The sequence below is a fragment of the Hyperolius riggenbachi genome, chromosome 3 (assembly GCF_040937935.1).
Source record: "Hyperolius riggenbachi isolate aHypRig1 chromosome 3, aHypRig1.pri, whole genome shotgun sequence".
Lineage (NCBI taxonomy): Eukaryota > Metazoa > Chordata > Amphibia > Anura > Hyperoliidae > Hyperolius > Hyperolius riggenbachi.
In genome coordinates this window covers 354,410,434-354,430,557 of record NC_090648.1, presented here as the reverse complement: position 1 = coordinate 354,430,557, position 20,124 = coordinate 354,410,434, and the positions used below count along the sequence as shown (strand labels likewise).

Below are 20,124 nucleotides of genomic sequence, written 5' to 3'. Positions count from 1 at the left end.
AAAGGAAATAAATATGGCAGCCTCTATATTTCTCTTACTTTTACTTTTAAATGAGTGTTATACATCATATAGCCTCCAATCATAGCCAAAGGCAAATTTTTCGAGAGAATATCTGGCTATAAATAACTTTTTCCTCATTTAAAAGTAATTAGGTATCCTGAAAGACAGACATTGTTGAAGCTGAAACCTAGCAAGACCGCTATTCAGAACTATGCCAGTTAGCTATGCCAGTGAGTGGCCTTGTTTCTACCAGCTCTTCCTTATAGGTAAAAAGAGTGTATGGTTACTCACCTATCACATGACTTGTCTCAGGCAGACATACAAGCTTCTTTATTTGTTGGGTGACTTCTTGGCTTTGGAAAGTATCCACAAAGTCAGATATCTAGGTATAAAACATGTGCAACTGAAGTGTTATGGGAATGGCAGTAACCGTATTAATTTTTTTCACCATGATTTTAAGCCAGGCCTTATAGTGAGAAGCCAAGTAGATGGACATATCTGAGTCTGTCCAACAAGGTAGTATGATTAGCACAAATGATGTGCAGGTGACGTTAATTCTAAAGGCCCATACACACTGCTGACTAATGTCGCCCATCGAGCGACATTGCTGGGCCAACACTGACAGATGCGAAGTCAGCTGTATAGCTCTGTTGCTATGCAGGGGGTGGGACGGAGGGACGATGGAGCAGCGCGTACCTGATGTCACCCGGCAGGCAGGGGAGTAGTGTGCACAATGGAGTTGACCTTTACTCTTCCAAGTTGATCTGCTGGGCGGATATAAAATATCCAATCTGATTGAATGCTATGAATTGTAGCACAGTGTGCAATAGGACAAAATGTATCAAAATGGAAAGTGCACATTAGAAAAGACCTTTGCAGAGTAATAATGTTAATGAGACGTTAGTTGGAGGATATCTGTGAGTGAGTCAGGATCTCACTATGTAATTGTAAGTGTTGAGCTATTAAGATTGGTAATAAGTGAGTACTGAAGCTAAGAGCAGCTTTTTAGTCCATCATACACTATTAGACCACATAAACAATCATGTCCCCACCCATTAGAGGGATAGTGTGAGGGATAGTGTGAGAAGCCAACAGAGGCTTGGACGGAATCTACAGTATGATGTCACCCCTGAGATCTGTTCACCAGAGTTCCATGTGAAAGTGATGGAGGGGACGTTGGGGGCCCTCCATGGCCTTAGATGTGGAGAAACGTGCTTAAAAAGTATTAGTGCTGGTAGACTTTAGGAACCCTTTTCCCTTAGGGTCATTCTGATCCAAAATCGGATAGCACATGATTTCTCAATGCTCCGTAAATTGCAGAGGCGCTGTCATTAACAGTGGAATCGTTGGCCCTTTTTTCCTCCACAACAATTGTGCAATCACACAATCGCACTGCTTAATGCAGTTTTTATGCGATTGCATTAAAGTATACCCTACGGGTGTGCTATGCGCCTTTCGTGCGCTTTCCTTCTGGGACATGAAGTTCCGCCTCCTCATTCCCCAAAATGTACAATCACTCTGCATATAATGATGATAGTATGAAAAATGCAATGCACGGGAAATCACAATGCTCATTTTCTGTTGAGTCCCCAGGGAGAAAAGCGCTATATAATTATTATTGTTATTGTTATTGTCACAACCCATCTTTGGTTTTATGATGATGAAGCAGGAGTTAAGGTAATACTTACTACATCTCCAGATCGGGGGTCCAGAACAAGTGGATGAGTACTGCCACTGGTAATCCAGACAGCCTTTACTGATGCCACATAGCACATGCCGGAAATTTCACTTGTAAACTGGCGTAGCCTCTGGATTAACTTTCCGTCTTGCGACCAAATCCCTACAGTCCGGTCAAAAGAGCCTGTTAAAAACCTATTGAAAATGAAGAAAAGATGTTGACTTCATTTTTTTGTTCAAATTAGAGAGACTAAAGGTGCCCGATAATAGTGCAATTTTTAACGAATGTTCAAATTTTCTATAACATCATTCAGATCGAAAGTAAAGATCGTATTTGGTCGATCCGCAGCATTAAGGAATCCAACTTGCGATCATATCTAAACTAGTTGTGATGGTGCCTTTGAAAAATCTGCCAAGCTGGTCGACCACTTCTTTAAAGGAAATATAAAGCAAATTGTGCTGCCCCATGATATACTTACCCAGGGCTTCCTCCAGCCCCTTGAAGCTGAAGTACCCCTGGGTTGCGGCTTGGCTTCCTATTGGAGGAAGCTAACAGAGGCGGAGAGTGGCGGGAGGAGCGTGTTATCGAGGGGGAGATGCTACGAGGCTGATTGACAAGCCTCACATAAACATAGCAGGCTAGCGACAAGCAGATTGTCGCTAGCCTGGCAATCTTTTAAGGGGAAACAGCAGAGCGCAAGGGTAGCTGGCAGCGGAGATACAATGACCAAGGGCATGTCATTGTGCAAATGACATGCCTCTGGGTCCTATTAGGATTTCAGTATGCTGCCTCGGGTTTTCTTTGATTGCGCCTATTAGCTTCTCTGTTTTCATACAGTATGATATCAGTAATCTGATTGAAAATACAACTGTTCACTAAAAATTATACTGGTAATGGGCACCTTAATATATGCATATTATGCTGTTGTTTGAGTTTTTAAAGAACTTGCTAAATATTAACAACGTCAGCTTTCCTATCCACCTCACATTTTAGCATTATATATTTGAACTGCTTACTTTTATGCATGAATATAGTTCTTTGCTTGAAGGGATCCAGAATCGAAAGAGAAAAAAAAATCAGGTGGCAACTGGATGAGGCAGCTGTCACTTAAAGTGGATCCGAGGCGAACTTTTACACATTGCATAATGGTGTTCCTTTCCTATTGTTTATAGGGCATTCCTCAAGCCAAATACTTTTTTGTTTTTGTTTTAATACTCTAATTCCCTATAAACTAAAAAAGCCACGCCCACAGGTTTTCAGTGAGCCAAGGCAGTAGCAAGGGCTCATGGGAGCTCAGTTTGGGCAGGAGGAGGGGGAGGTGTTACTAGCCATTGATTTCAGAGGCAGATGGGAGGAGGGAGGAGGAGAGGGGATTAGGCTGATGGCTCAAGATACAGATAAGCCTGCCTCTATGTAATGCTTACAAACAACATGGCTGCTGTCATTGTATCACAGGAATCAATAATCATATTCTATTAAAACTGTTTGCAGCTATATTTGCTGTATAAACCATCTAAACTTTAGATAAGATATATAGACAAGTTACTTGTTATAGTTAGTTTTTCATCTCGGATCCGCTTTAAGCCTGATAGACACATCCAATTTTTGGCCAATGATTGCCCTCTTTTTTTTTTTTACAACTTCCATGCAGTATGAGAGCTGACCTACACAATCTGTTCATAGTATTCAAAGTCTGCTGGCCTTCATACTAAATGCAGGTGGTAACATTGGCCAATCATTGGCCAACCAATATTAAATGTGTGCATGCGCCCCTTCTCTAAAGGACTCCAGGCTCCATTCTCATGCTGCCGTCACAGCTGCTATTTCAGAAAGCAGAACTTTTTAGAATTAGCATATATGCAATATGCATGCTTCCCCACAAGTGACTTTTTAAAAAAATAAACGACAGTGGCGACCTAAGGTCACAACCTTGTTTTACTACTTCGCTTTATGTTCCCTTTAAAGCAGGGGTCTCAAACTCAATTTACCCGGGGGCCGCAGGAGGCAAAGTCAGGATGAGGCTGGGCCGCATAAGGGAGTTCACGTGTCCCCGCCGCAAAACGAGGGCTGCAGAGCCCCCAAATTGCCCCGGGGGCAATCCGCCGGCATTTCCTGGAAGGGGCAGAGCTTTCAGCTTCAGCTCTGCCCCTCCTGACGTCAATCGCGGCGGATCGGCGCCTCTGCCCGCCCACTCTAAACATAAAAAAAAAAATTGGGAAAATAGGAAAAAATGCCAGGAATCTTCATACAGCCATATTACGGCTGTATAGCGATACCTGGCCAAAGCGCTGCGGCTGCGTATGGACCCCCTGGAAACTCTGTCAGGAAATGTATTGCTCTTTCTTTTGATACATGTAAAATTACACTACCGTTAGGCTTGCTACTAAAAGTGACATTTACCGCATTTAAAAGTATACTATTTTCCTTCGAAACTTTAAAATCGATTTTCTCAAAAACTATAAGGTCTTTTTGAAAAATTGTTTTTTCCTCTTATTCCTAATGATCTCCTTAACATATCCTGCAAATTTAGGGTTTCTAGCATTTAAGGTGGATTTGCTATTAACCATTAAAGTCGGCGGGTTTTTAAATGTGTATTTTTTTCCTTTGCAACTTTAAAATCGATTTTCTCAAAAACTATAAGGCCGATTTGAAAAATTTTTTTTTCCTCTTGTAGCCACTGGGGGCCCCTACAAGCTCTGGGGCCTTGGGGCCACAAAATATTGTATCGCGGGCCGCAAATGGCCCGCGGGCCGCGAGTTTGAGACCCCTGCTTTAAAGCATGTGAAACTTGAATTTCTAAAATATGCACATTACCTAATTTGTTTAGTTACATTTGTACAAGAGGCATACAACCTAGAATTGGTGGAGAGTGCCTACAGACCAGCACAGGGGTCAACAGCTGTTTTGCATTGTGGAGCACAGTGCTTCATCAGGCAGTAAACATTCAACAATCAATGTTCACAACTCTAGCAAATAAGTTAGAAAAATAGGAAATTCCAATCTATAAAGAAAACTAAAATGTCAGACTTGATTAAAGGACCACTATCTTGAAAAAAGTAGGCAGTTAAAATCTGACAGAACCGACAGGTTTTGGGCCAGTCCATCTCCTCATGGGGGATTCTCAGAGGTTTTTGTTTTCAACAGCATTTCCTGAACAGCAGTTTAACTAACAAAATAGTAAGATACCAGCCAGCCTACCTATTCACTTTCACACTATTTTGTCAGTTAGACTTTGCAACTGCTGTTCAGGAAATGCTGGTAAAAACAAAGGAAATCCTGAGAATCCCCCATGAGAAGATGAACTGGCCCAAAACCTGTCGGTTCTGTCAGATTTAAACTGCCTACTTTTTTCATGATAGTGGTCCTTTAAGTGAAAGCAAAAGCTAGCCAAGTCCTAGGACTCCAATGCATCAAAAAAATACTACTAGAAGGCTCAAGCCTATCCACAGTTTTTTTTTCAAGCAAATAGGTATAATGGATCTTCCATATCAGTACCTCTCTGACTGGGGATAAGAGATCTCCAAAACTTAGCTAGCAGAGCTGCCACAGCGTTACATACATGAGAAACAAACAATTGACTGAATTAGAGATCTTATGAAATAGAACCACCCATGGATCAGGGGGAACCTCTACTTCAAGAATCTCAGATACGAGGCTAAAGGCTTTCTTCTAGAAATTTTGTACATAAACAATCCCACCAGCAATCCCAACCAGCTCCACAGTCAACTTCAAAAGCACTTATCATAATACTCCAATCAGATAATTTGTCAAGGGTTCCATACCAGTCATATAAAATGTTATATGTCCGCTCTTTGTTGATATTATTAATAGATGATTTAGCCATGCCTAAAAATATAGATTTCCAATCCTCCAAGTCCCATGCTGCATTCGGTCTATCTGGCCATTTAGTCAGCAGAGTTGAAAGGTCAGGAAGCTGTTGATACCAAATCACTGAGTAAATCTCTGAACTCAACCCCTGCCTTTCACTATAAGCCACAAAGTCTGCCTCCCGGGGTGAAAGGTCCACAAACTCTGTTTTTAATATAGGAATAAAGTGAAAGTTTTACTGTGGATATGCACTGCTATCCTTTTCTTCTGAATTGTCTATATAATTGATTTATCTATGCTTACTTTGTGCTCTCCTTCTCACGAATGAGCAGTAGGTGAGTGATTCCTGCATCATGAGCACGTGAATTACAATGTACAACCCTGAGGCAAGTTTTCTCTGGAGTTTCATATGTGTCAAATATCAGAAACTTTCTGTCATACCTGGAAAAAAAGGAACAAACACTTGAATTTAATGTACAACTACAGGAATGGCCAAAGCCAACTGGATCACATGATGGTGTCAAATACATTGGCCTCGATTCATAAAGCATGACCGCATGCGTTATCGCCCAAGCGGTAAATTACCGCATGGTATGCTGTTGATAGTGGATGCATACAATTTAACGCATGTTTTACACGTTTTACCGCATGCGGTAATAGTGCGGTAATGAAAACATTGTTTGTGTCGGTAAACTGAATCAAGTGTATTCATGAAAAAAAAAAGGGGGGGGGGGCGTAAGGAAGCGATAAATAACATGTTGTTATCGCCAACAAAGACCTGGCGAGTTTGCTCTACACAGTAGCATTTTAGGTGACAAATGGAGCCCTTTGAACTTAATGTTATGGAATGTTTAAGGATACAGAGGAGGAAGGGTGGTTGTAATATCACCCAGGCTTTTAGAAATCGCACAGAGTTAGATAATTTATAAGAATAATTACTATATATATATATATATATATATATATATATATATATATATATATATATATATACATATATATTATAATAAGAATATAATATAAATATATATACATATATATATATATATATATATAAATATATATATATATATATATATATATATATATATATATATATATATATATATATATATATATATAAATATATATATATATATATATATATATATATATATATATATATATATATATAATTATATTTTATATATAAGTCACTTGGGTCTAAAACTGCCCACTTCTACCCAGCATGTACCTTGTCATTAGGAAGTCAGCAGCAAACTACCGCACTCAGCAAATTATACCGACAGCTTTCCGCACCACACCGCACACTTACTGCACACTTACCACACACTTACCGACTGCTATCGCAATCACCTCGCACTCGGAATTTTCTTAATGAGTTCACTGCAAAAACCCTCATTTACCGCTAGCGGTAATTTCCCGCCCTTCTCTGAACCACCGCACTCACTTTTATGAATCGAGGCCATTGTTGGAAGACTCAAAAATCAGGGTTGTGTCACTTTCATCTATCAATTAAGCAGTTCCCATGAGTGAACACATAAGAGCCACCTTGGACTAGAATCAGAACCAAAAAATGTTTTATTCGTCATGGGAAAGTGGGTTATGCCCCAAATTGGATTTGGCACAGAACACAAGTAGGAGATAAGATAGATACATTGAAGAGGCAGTGGCTCAACTACAATTGTGAGTAACAGAGACTGGGCAACCGGTGACTTTAAGCTTGGGGAGGAGGAACAGTGGGGCACTGGGGGAGTGGTGTGAGGAGAGTTCAGGAGGTTGACAGCCAAGGGGGAAAAACTGTTTCTGTGCCTAGAGGTCCTTGTGGAGATAGCTCTATACTTGCATGCCGGCATGATGGAAGCCAAATGAATGGACAATCAATGTGACATGTAACATGATGAGTTAAACATGTGTATGTATAGTGCCAAGCACACACATAACTAGACTGTGCTCCTTTTTTTCTTTCTCTGCCTGAAAGAGTTAAAATTCAGGTATGCAAGTGACAGTTTATGTCCAGGTTGGACTGGGTCAGACTATAGCGTAATCCTCACTGATAAGAAATTACAGCCATAAAACACTTTCCTGTCAGTAAATGGCTTCTGAAAGCAGGAAAAAGATAAAAAGGGTCAATAATTCATAGATTTGAGTTCTAGCATAGTTTAATGAAGCTGTCATTGAGCAGAGACAATGAAACATTGAACTTAAAAACTAGATTTAAATATAAAATCAAATTGTTGGAAATCTAATAAAGTCATTTTAGGAGAAGGAGAATAGATACAATTGTTTTTCTCAGTTTATTTTCACCTCGGATGTCCTTTAAGAAGTGGTAGGCAGGATGTGTGGGATCACTTGTTATCCTTAATGCTCTGGAGCATAGTCTGATGTTGTAAAGGAGGTTCAGAACTTTTCAGCTGAACTGATGACCCTCTGTAGTTTGAGTCTGTCGCTGGCGGAGGAATCAGCATACCAGACCAAGATGGAGGAGCAGAGGACAGATTTAATAGTGGCAGAATAGAATTTCGCCAGAAGCTTCAGGGCCACATTGACAGATGGCACCGAACATCAACCTCACACACAACTGGAGGAGGTGGGCTTGGACTAAAGGAATTTACATTGGGGGGAAAAGTTGGGGCAGGGAGTTTAGGGAGCCCCGCAGGTGCCACCTGGTTCTCAAACCTGTGGTAGAAACTGCTGAGTTTCTCGGCTAGCTCAGTGTTAGGTGTCGTGTGTTACTGCTCAGCTGGTGGTTCCAGCCTTTAGACTGATTTTCAAACAGATTTCTGCAGAAGCTCTTCAGAGATACAGCCACTTAGGGCGCTCTCCAAGGGCAACCAGGAGCATTATGGAGCCTTGCCCGAAGTCTTATTTACGGGCTTAAACCGGGATTCAAACCCTGTTCAAAGGCTCGAACCCTACGTTAAAGGCAACACCCTTAACCAGTATGCCATCCAGCTAAATAAATGATTAACTGATCTGTTTTACCTTTCAACTTGTTTCGCACTCACCCAACTGTGTAGATCTGGCTGTCTAATGACACCACACATGATACAATGTCCACATGCTTATGGTCAGAATAACTCTTCTTCTGGTTGATCACATGACCACATGATTTCTGCTCATCAAGAGGATAGACTGTGAGGTGCGTCTTAAATCCACACACGAGCAGATGACGGCGATAGTTTATGGCAATGCTAAAGATTGGGGTTCCCAACTAAGGGACAAAAAAACAAAAAGTTGAATATACAGCAATGCAGGCATCAACCACTCAAATTCCATATTTCCTTTTTACCCACATTTGAAAATGAAGATAACATTTATTATTTTGGCAGAAACAAAACTCTTTGGAATATAGAAATTATCTAATTGTTTAGATTGTTCACTAACCAGAAGATGAAATTATGCAGAATTACATCTAATTGTAAGCATGAAAATACAAAAAAAAAGCTATACCCAGGCAAGATGTTTTATTAACCTTTATTTTATCCAACACAACTGCTCCAGAGGTCCATACAATTAGTGTACCATCGTTGGAGGAAGAGAAGATCAGCTTTGTGTCTGCCCAGTACAACAGATTTGTGACCATTCCTGAATGTTCCGAGGCTGACTGGGACAAATTTCCACTGTCCAGATCCCACCATTTTATCATGCCATCTAGGAAAAGGAACCAAATATAATATTTAAGTCAGTGTTTCTCAAACCTGTCCTTGTGACTCCCCAACAGTGCATGTTTTGCAGGCAGCCTCATCTATGCACAGGTGTGGTTATTAGTGTCTCAGCTACATGGAATCCACCTAGGTGAGACGCTAATTACCCCACCTGTGCATAGGTGAGGCTGCCTGCAAAACACTCACCATTGGGGAGTCACGAGAAAAGCAAACCTAGACGAGTCAAATCCATCTGTGAATAGATTCTGTAATCAAAAAATACCACAACAGTGCAAGACTTTATGGGAACCTGAAGTGAGAGGTATATGGAGGCTGCTATATTTATTTCCTTTTAAACAATACCAGTTGCCTGACAGCCCAGCTGGTCTATTTGGACGAAGTACTGTCTGAATCACACCAGAAACAAGTATGCAGCTAATCTTATCGGTTATGACAGAAATGTCAGAAACACCTGATCTGCTGCATGCTTGTTCAGGGCCTAAGGCTAAAAGTATTAGTCAGAGGATAAGTAGGATAGCCAGGCAACTGGTATTGCTTAAAAAAATGGCAGCATCCATTTACCTCTTACTTCAGGTTGCCTTTAAGAGTAACTTTGCTTATTGTAAGCCAATAGTGGGTAGGGCAGACCTCCTTCATAATCTGATTGAGGATTCAGAAGATATGTTTTCTTTGGCTGAATTTGATGGACAATAGGTGTTTTGGGGGATTGCATCTAGAGGGAATATTAGATTATGAACTTGATGGACAAATATATTTTTGCAACCAAACTATGTAACTATATGAGGGGATTTTTGGTGAGCCTTAAAGCGGTTTAACACCCAGCATTACAACTTTGCTTTAAAAGATTGCTTACAGCTTACAAACTATTATGCCAGATTTTATTTTAAGCAGAAATTCACTGAATGGGTTAAACATGACATTTTAGTGTTGGATTTAACTAGGAATCCGCATCAGTTCTTATCTTTAGTTACAAAATGTATCTTTATTTGGAATACAAATAGACCTTTGAAAAGCCTGCTGGGGAAGTCCTCTTTGTTCTCTCAGAGAGGTGTTTGTTTGTTACATTGTAGATAGATACATTTCTAACTAAACAAGCAAGCACGGAGGAGGATTTCTAGCTAAATGCAGCACTAAAATGTCATGTTTAATCCATTCAGTGAATTTCTGATAAAAAAAAAATCTGGCATAATAGTTTATAAGCTGTAAGCAATCTTTTAAAGCAAAGTTGAAATGCTGGGTGTTAGACCACTTTAAAGGATAAGTCTACCAATTAAATAAATATGTAAAATAACATTTAAATTGTCTACTCAGCAATGCTGGTGACCCAAAATGTCCTACAGAGAATGCATTACCTGTTTGCTGGCTATCATTAGAGATTGCCCGAACCCAGTTCGCGAACTTCCGCAAAAAGTTCGGTTCGCGCGAACTTCTGCGAACCGCAATAGACTTCAATGGGGAGGAGAACTTGGAAAACTAGAAAAATTTGTGCTGGCCACAAAAGTGATGGAAAAAATGTTTCAAGGGGTCTAACATCTGAGTTTTTGCATCGATGAATTGGATAGATGCGGGGAGTCTTGGGGCAGGCAGTCACACGGCGTGCAGGCAGAGATGCTGTGTGTGGGGACTGACTTAGTCCACAGGCAGGCCTGACCGTGCTTTGCAGACCACGTGGTCAGATGGTCCCTTGACCCAACGCTGTGTGCTAGAGATGACACCACTTGCCTTTCAACATCACGGTACAGTTTGGGTATCGCCTTTTTTGAGAAATAATTGCATATCTTCCACTGCGGTGTGTGGATTTGCTTTTGTGTGCTGCTTTCCCTCAGGTGGTCATCCCATTGCAGTTTGTGCTTTGTAATCATGTGCCTTGGTAAGGTAGTTGTCCCCACGCGGGTCTTGGTCTTTCCACGGCTCAATCTTTGGTGGCAGAGAGTACAGATGGCATTGCTCTCATCTGAGGCAGACACACAAAAAAATGTCCACACCGCTGAGCCCTGGGGTGATGGCACTTTGGTGGTGGCGGCCGACTGAGTGTTAAGTGGGGTACCAGCAGAGCAGGGACAAGGTCCTCCAGCACCCAAGGCTGAGACACCAAAGTGCGCCCCCCATCCCTCCCACCTCAGCTGTCACACACTGATTGCTATTAGACTAAGAGGGCCACAGGGCCCACAACCTCACCAACACCTTAATATCTAGTTATCTGGCTTGCAGTCACTGCTATGTATCCCCTTTTCTTATTTCTTTCTGCTTCATACACAATTAGGAATGACAGCTGAATGAATTGTGCGCCCCCTCCTACACTGCGCCCTGAGGCTGGAGCCTCTCCAGCCTATGCCTCGGCCCGGCCCTGGGTTCCAGAATCAGAGCAGGAGGAGGAAGATATGTCACGCTTCCATGCGGAAGCTGAGAAAGATGAGGTGTTCTGTGTTAAATAGTCAGCTACGTCCTGACAATATTGGGGGTTGATGGCACGTGCCTTCTTCTGAACATTGTACTTTGGTCACGGGCCACACGAAATCACGACAGCGCGACCTTGAACAAACCTGCCAGGTGGCCTGCCTCTGCCTTTTGTTTTGGCCATATTGGGGAGGATGAAGTGAAAGGTATGCACTGACTTGACTAATACAATGTGCAGTCAGTCACACAGGTGCAGTTAACAGGTATGCACGGAGTGGTATATCACACTGCGTGCGCTCACCTAGGTAGGTGGGTGCACTGTGAACAACAGGTAGTAGGTATATGCAGTACTGGGTATTACAATGTGCACCTGTCACACACACAGGTAGTCACTGAATGTGCTGGGCCTGGCAGTGGCACACACACAGTATGGATTATCAAGGCTGTCTATGCAACACAAGTGTCAGTGGGACACACAGAAAAAAAATAGATCACAAGAACAAGATTAGCTCTCAAAAGAGCTGCTGTGCGGTTCTTTTTTAGCAATAAGAATCAGCAAAGAGCAAGATAACAAGCCTACAAGAGCCTAACTAATCTTTCCCTATGAGAGAGTCTGCACTGCAGCAGCTGTCCCTTCTCTATTTACTGCAGGCACACGAGTGAGTATAATGGCCGGCGGGGCCTGCCTTTTATAAGGGGGGAGTGGCTCCAGGAGGGAGTGTAGCCTGATTGGCTACAATGTGCCTGCTGACTGTTATGTAGAGGGTCAAAGTTGACCCTAATGGTGCACTATGGGGGGAACCGAACTTCCGGAAAAGTTCCTAGTTCGATGCGATTGTGAACCACGGAAGTTCGCCCGCGACCATCTCTAGCTATCATTATGGAGTTATATATGCCAAGCAATAACTGCAGCCAACAGCATTTTTAACCATGACTTTTGTGTGTTGTGTATAGAGCATCACTGAAACCTCAAATAACTATTTAAACATATTTATTATTCAGCTCAGCTTCTCTACTAAAACCTCTTCAATCTGGCTCTTGATCCACACACAAAACCACAAAACTAATTCTCACTTATTCCTAGTCTCCTAAATCTTTCCTTTGTTTCTGACAGTGTCTATCAACTTCTTCTACGTTTAATCCTACAGTCTTTTACTATTACTCTGTCTTGCTTTGCTTCCTCTGCTTGTTCAAAATCTCTTGTTCATGGTAATTCATTTTCCAATTTCATCCCAGTTAGTAATCCCCAGGGCTCAGTCTTTGGACCTATGCCATTCTGTCTTTACATCTCGTTCCTCAGCAAAGTCATAGTCTCCTTCAGTCTACAATACCATCTGTATTAAAATAACACCCATGTGTACTTGTCCTCTTCCAGTTTGTCTTCCTTTGCCCTGGACAATGTCACATGTTGCCTTTTTAACCATATCATAGCTGACAAATATCTCAAATTCAATAATAAAACTGAACTAGTAATCTTCCACCCTTTATCTTCAAAACCTGTCTGAGACATTTCTCTAAGTGTGAATCAGTAATTTTTTCTCCCATATTTCCACACATTTGCACATGAGGCCCTATCGCACCTAACCATCTCTGATTACTCACAGCAGCGTAATATGTTGCCGCTTTGCAAATTAAAGATAATAATAACTGAAGAAAAAGAAAAGAAGAAAAAAAAAACAAATGAACAAGCAATAAAACAGCTGAGTTTAAGAAGATTTACAGAAGATTTAAAAGAGAAGAAAGGAGTAGTGTATAAAGAAGTTGATGGAAGAAGATACAGAAGATGGAAGTATACAGAAGATGAGCAGATGTGAAAAAAGAAGGGTACAAAAGGGTACAGTTAAAAAAAAGGTTCTTAAAAAAACAGTAAACCAAGTTAGCCTTTTTGTTCCATCTAAAACATTTATGCCCCTATTCAATTCAATTTCTATCCTATAATTTCTCCTAGGAGATAGTTTTTTATCTTCAGCACTCAGCAAATGACAAAGTACCTCAAAAAAGTGAAAGGGTGAAGTAAAAAAAAAAGTAAAAGGTCAAAATTGCTTAAAATTCATTTTATTGACAAGTTGTGAAAATATCACCTAGGGAGAAAAGTTGAATTAAAAGGCCTTCTTTTTTCAGTAAAGCAATATTGAAACAGAATAAGGGCCTTTTTTTAGTTTTAGCTATTTATGGTAAATAAGTGGTGGTGGTCAAAATAACCTATTTTACCTATGTACTTGGGTGAGGGTGGATGTTTTATTGTCTCGTTTATTAATGAGGGGGGCTTCAAGACTCCACCCTTAGTCCTCACTATAACGTAACCCCCACCTCCTGCTCTGGAGGTGAGGAAGTTGTCCATAACATTGGATCATTGGATAAGGGTGTTCTTGAAAGGAGAAAGGTTTTTCGACACCCCACACCACTATGACCACCAACTTTCGCAGAGTACTCTCAGTGTTATTGGCTATCTGGTATAATGTAGCTGGCTTCATTTTTTTTTTTGCTCATTTCTTAACCAGCTGAGGTGACCTGTAGTGTTAGACAATTGTTAAATAAAGACAGTTAGTGTATTAAGTGTACCTTCAAAGCCTGTAAGAAACTCTCGTCTTGCTGAATGGTACCCAAGAGCAGTTATAGATCGTTGATGACAGTCTCGGAGGCTCAGGTGTTTTTGCATTGCCATCGTGCCCGCTCCAGTCTAATTGTCAGATTTGCTTGCTCTTTGTGACTCCGCATTGGTTTATGGTCCTTTCATTGTAAAATCAAAAGCTGCAACCGCACACAAATGCAGATACGAAATAAAGATCTTGTAGTCTCAGTACAGTATATTTGCTGGATTAAATCCTAATCAGAATTTAACTTACCTTCTTGCAGCCAGGCTGCTCCAGCGTCGATCCTATTCCGTTATTCACAATTCATTTGATCCATTTGGCTGGAAGTCCCTCTGTAATACTCACCCACACGTTGATCCAGTGAAGGGCTTCGGGTGTCCCATGGCGTCCTCCACTGCTCTTCGTGGCGCAGACAAAATATCTTTCCACCCTAATCATCAGGCACAATCCTTACACTCATGCACTATCTTGTGAGTTTGGCATGTGGTAGATATTCAGCACTGTCATGAAGGTCAGGGTTATTTTAACCCTCGGCAAAGAGCATTCAGTGTTGCTTGCTCGTTACAGCCGTGACATTTTGTTTTGTCTGACCGCATTTCCTGCCAGTTTGCCTGCTAATATGCAAGCCAGTTTAGTCCTGTCTGCATGCCTGCCAGTTTAGTCTTGTTAGTACGCCAGCCAGTTCAATCCTGTCAGTATACCTGCCAGTCCATTCCTGTCAGTTTTGCCAGTTAGTCTACCCTTTTAGTCTTGTCAGTTAGTCCCGCCAGTGTTTTCTGTCCCATTAGTTCTGTCATGCAGCCAACCCCGCCTGTTTTGTCAGTTAGTCACACAGCCCTATCTATATGCCACTCCTTCCAGTCTGTCCTGCCCTCCCTACACTGCAGGGTTTGCCACCAGTTCTTCTCATAACCGGTGGGGCAATCGCAGAGGTTTTGACTTGGTGGCAGAACAGGGCCGGACTACTAAACAGGCAAGAGTGTCAGACAAAACTAAACAGTGTGGAGCATGCCATGGCTGAAGCAAGCAAACAGCACTTAGCGCTCTTTGGCCAATGCTTAAATATCTCTGGCTTTTGTGCCAGTGCTGAGGATCCGCCACTTGTCAAGCTCACAAGAGAGTGTGAGCATCACATGCACGCCTAAGGAGCATGTCTGCGAACTTTTATATGAATGATATTTTCTGTGGTGCGATGCAATATGGGTGGAGGATCGCACTGCAAATCAATGGCCAGCAGGGATGAGCAGAAACTACGCTAGTGCGAATTTACGCATCGTAGTTCGCATCTACGCATCATAGTTCATAGGCGAGGTTTCAAAACTACGCTTACAATTTTACGTGTAGCCAAGTACCGTTACGCGTAGTTTACGCCCCTACGTGTAGTTCACAAGTGTATTGCGAAGTAAACTACGAATGCGTTATTCGCGTCTATTTTTCCGCGTACGATTGTATGCTTACAAAATTACGCATTGGAAAGGGGAATGTACGCATAGAAGAGGTCCTGGTACAAGCTTTTACAGAGGAATTAATGCGTAAATTTTTCCGCATAATGGCATAAGCGTCCGCATGCACTACGTTTTCCACTACGCGTAATTGCGTATTTTAACGCGTAGTCTTCGAAATGCATACAAAACGATTATTTGATTTCAAAGCCGTAGTTTGGCGAAGCGTCAATGCGTAAAACTACGCGTAGTTCCAGCGTAGCGAAGTTGCTGACTACGACCATCCCTGATGGCCAGGTGTAAAACCGGCATCAATGTTACAGTATGTAACATACAATTTCTAAATAACTGTCCCATCAGTTTTTCCTAGCATTATGAAAAGCACCTTGTGTGACTTTGTCATATAAAGCATACAAATGAACAAACCACAATGGGCCTGATTCTATTCACTTTTTCTCCTAAGTTTTTTCCTAGGAGATAATTTTCATCTTCTGTTTAAAATAACTTCTCAGCACTTGCAACTGAAAAAGTGATAAAACGTAGTCGAAAAAGTACTGTTAAAAAATTTCTGAGTATTTTCTAGCTTGCTGGTAGCTTAAACAGCAGTTTATTGATAGGATGTAAAATATCACCTAGGAGAAAAAGTAGGAGAAAAAGTGAATGGAATCAGGCCCATTGACCCTTATTCAATTCACTTTGGCCCATATGCAATTCCCTTTTTCTCCTGAGTTTTCTCCTAAGGGCCCTTTTCCACTAGCAATCGCTAGCGTTCACGCTGAACGCTAGCGATTGCTGAATCGCAATTACCGGCGATTCCCCGACGTTCGCGGCCGCGATTTTGCTATGCTATGCACTGCATAGCAAAATCGCGGCAATAATCGCTCCGCCGCGCGATCGCGATCCGGTCAAAAACGAATCGCGGTAGTGGAAATGACCTACCGCGATTCCTATGTTAAAAGCAAACTGTAGCGATTTGACAAATCACTAGCGGTTTGCGGTTTTGCGATTAAGCAATCGCAAACGCTGTAGTGGAAAAGGGCCAAAGTGACATTTTTGCACCTTGTCATAAAATGCCCTTTGAACCACCAGCAAGCAACAAAATATTCCAAATCATTTTGATAGTACTTTTTCATTAACTTTTGGGTACTTTTTCAATTGTAAAATGCTTATGTTATTTAAAAAAAAAATGAAAATTATCTCCTAGGAAATATCTCAGGTGAAAAATGAAATTGCATGTGGGCCTTTTTCTCCTAAGTTTTCTCCTAAATGATACTTTCACACCTTAGCAATAAAATGAATTGTATGCCACCAGCAAGCTAGAAAATACTTTAATAATTTTGTCAGTACTTTTATTTTACCTACTTTTGTCACTTTTTCAATTGCAGAAAGTGCTGAAAATACAGTATATTTGAGATGGAGATGAAAAGTATCCCCTAGGCGAAAAAGTGAATTGAATAAGGGACAATCAGCTTGATTCACTAACATTATTACGCTCATCAGCGCGTTAATTTTACCGCACGCTACGCAGTGTTGCCTGGCAGCGTAGCGTGCGCTCCTAAGTTACGTGCGATCATTCTCAGTGCTGCGCTCTATACTTGTAGTGCAACTGTGATACTTCACTAGTGCGGCCGCTACTATGTCAATTAATGTTGTAGCACCGCGCTAGTAAAGTATCGCTGTACCTCTACAAGTGCGGCACCAACAACGATAGGAGTGTACGCAACGCTGCCAGGACCGTGCATAGCGTGTGCTAATATTAAATTATGCTAAGGAGCTCAATAATGTTAATGAATCAAGCCCTATGTTTCAAATAGTTTACATTGCATGTAAGTGAACCCTGCTTTGCCAAGTATTCTTGACCTGTAACTGTAGATGTACAGTATTTAACATGCAATATTGTCATCAATCCCTGTATCATAGTAGCAATATTAGAATGTGACCTGCATCCATGGCATTGAAAAAAGTACTGAATTTTCCTGCAGCAGCTGAATAATAAGTGACTAGATCTCAACTACTTGTGCTATATGTTACATACTTATGTGAATACCAAAGCTGAAATAAGATATACTGCAACACCAATGAAGTGTCAGCTCCGACAATGACATACCTGCTTGTGCTCTTCTGGTCAGCATTCCTTATAGAGTGGCCATGCTGCCTTCAGCTTGTGTTTGGGACATTGTCTTATTTCCTGCTGCTGTCACTATGGGAACTCGTTTCAACGCCAAAACTCTTTTGTGTACTATTGTAAAGAACGTGTTTGCTTCAATCCTACCCTGAAACTGCTGTGCCTGAGCTGCTCCTTCTCTCACTCTCAGCAAGCCTGCGCCTACATAAAAATAGGCATGGTTAGCTGGTAAAAAGATGTGTGCGAAGGCAGGTAAAAAATGTGTACTCCAAACACCAAATACTACTTTCAGTGTGAACACAGTGATTTGTTTTCACAATGAACGTACACTGTATGAGGAAATCAACTCTACCGTTAGCTTGTCCAACTATGCCTATGTCCTTGCTGTTTTGGAGTGGTGTCACTGTCTGCAACAGGGCCCTGCATCCCTTATAAAGTGTCATACACACCCTAGAGTTGTCTTGGTTGGAGACATCTTCGCAAACAATTTAGTGTGTGTACAGCCACCCCAATATATAGCTGATAGATCATGGGATCAATTCATAAAGCTGCTAAAGCAGCGCGGCTTAAATTGAGCAGCGCGAGTTAAAATCTCTATGCGCACTCTACACGCGGTAGTGCTGCATAGCATGCACTAGTAACTTACGTGACATACGTGTGCTCCTTTGAAATGACGGCTGCTTTTATAATCCTGCCCTGAGCCTTGTCGGGTCCCGTGGCTTTCTGGGGCGTGATCCCTGCACTTTGATTGGCCCAACAGGCCGCCTGTCAAGTGAAAAAAAATGTTTTTAACCTGTGGCTTGCCCAGCCTGTAACTATTTTGACACTATTGTATGGCTTGAAGCAGGCCATGGAGTTAAAATAAATATATAAAAACCCATTTTCACAAAAGTGTCCTAGAGTTTGTAACCACACCACAGAGCTGAGGACACAACCATAACAGCAGTATGCTTTTGTCCTTAGCTTTTTTATGTGGCTAAAAACTCCAGTACACTTTTGTGAATTTTTTTTTTATTTAGTTACTGTAACTCCATGTACATATGACTGCCCAGCTATAAAAAATGGTTTCATCATAGCACGCTTGAGTTGTACATAGTTTGCATCACTTCTGAAGGGTTTCCAAATTTTAAGTTTTTATTATAAACAGTTAAAGAGGAGCTGTTAGGTATAAGGTCTCAGAGAAAAAAAACACATACATCAGTAGCTAAATATTGGCTCTACTTACATTACATATGCATTTCACTGTCCACGTTTGGATTTCACAGAATTTTTATATAGTAATTACAGAGAATGATGCTCCTGACAGCTCATGGCAGGTTCCATGTTTGTCTGTCTCCTATGAAGCCAATTGTGATGTCATATCCTCCCTGCTTCCTGATGATTCGACTCACAAAAAAGATCCTAATGGACAACACTACTGTGCAGTGAATATTTATTAGCCATGTGGCTAGGAACAATAGCGGACTCATGCAGTATACTCTAACGGAACATGTGCCCTGTGATTTTTCAGTGCTGTGAGTTTAGGCTGCTGTTAGAAGCTGCAGTAACATGAGCCTGTAACTTCTCACTGTGAAAGCAGCCTTAGGGCGTGATAGGGAAATGAAGGGGATGACCCAAGGTAGTGCACTGGGGAGAAGCGGCAGCCCTAGAATGCTTTGCTGTATCTGTTATGCGTCCTGCCGGCCTCCTTACGAGCTTGGGAATACCAGCCTTGCTGTTCAGCACACATCACAGTAAGAGAGATTTTTATCTTCAGTAATGCCTTTTGGGCTTCCTTCTAAACTGTTTAACACAGGAGAATAGAGGTTTAAATTAGCTTTTGCAGCCTGACAGTTACTCTTTAAAGCAAACCTTTAACTTTAAAAGTAGAGAAAGTCACATACTTTGGTAGAGGCTTCCTACATCCTCCTCAAGACCACTGATCTAGCACTGGGACTCTCTGGAAGTTTGCGGCTGTGCTCCCATCCTTGAACGAGTATGACTGCACTGCACAGGCGCAAGATGCCTTGCACTAGCACAGTAATATGGATCTGCTAGTGCTCAGCAGAAAAAGCATCCTGCACAGTGTGACCACTCTCGTTCCCAGGTGGGAGCATGGCCACGCTACCTCTCGACAAGCCTTTGTTGAGGCGGTTTCGGGGTCCCAGTGCCAGGTTGGAGGAGGCAAGGTGGCTGGGGGAAGCCTCTGGATTATCTGGATTATCCAGAAATTTCCCTTTATTGAGGTAAGTATATAAATGGGACACTTTTTTGCCTACAGGTACACTTCAATGAGTTAATAAAAAAACAAGCGAATGCATTGCATAATGCTCTTTACCAAGATACTGAAATTGTAACGTATAGTACCATCATTTCCTACAAACACCCTTACTCTTCACACTTTCGCTAAATA

At 41.6% G+C, this 20,124-nt stretch overlaps 1 protein-coding gene across 3 annotated transcripts in view; it reads right to left on the bottom strand.

The window, feature by feature from the left end:
* LOC137563961 (uncharacterized WD repeat-containing protein alr2800-like) overlaps positions 1-18,485 on the bottom strand; it is a 50,983-nt gene extending 32,498 nt beyond the window's left edge. The window contains exons 1-7 of one of the 3 annotated variants that reach the window (XM_068277098.1): positions 18,379-18,485; positions 14,134-14,322; positions 8,982-9,160; positions 8,515-8,720; positions 5,810-5,947; positions 1,689-1,872; positions 292-382 (exon numbers count right to left, since the gene is read on the bottom strand). In XM_068277098.1, coding sequence (XP_068133199.1) covers positions 292-382; positions 1,689-1,872; positions 5,810-5,947; positions 8,515-8,720; positions 8,982-9,160; positions 14,134-14,236 — 901 coding nt within the window. In that variant the 5' untranslated portion in view covers positions 14,237-14,322; positions 18,379-18,485. Of the gene's footprint in view, positions 1-291; positions 383-1,688; positions 1,873-5,809; positions 5,948-8,514; positions 8,721-8,981; positions 9,161-14,133; positions 14,323-17,714; positions 17,756-18,378 lie in introns of those variants that run through there. The other 2 variants (XM_068277099.1, XM_068277100.1) reach the window with 2 other exon arrangements.
* Between the last annotated feature and the right edge of the window lie 1,639 nt (positions 18,486-20,124).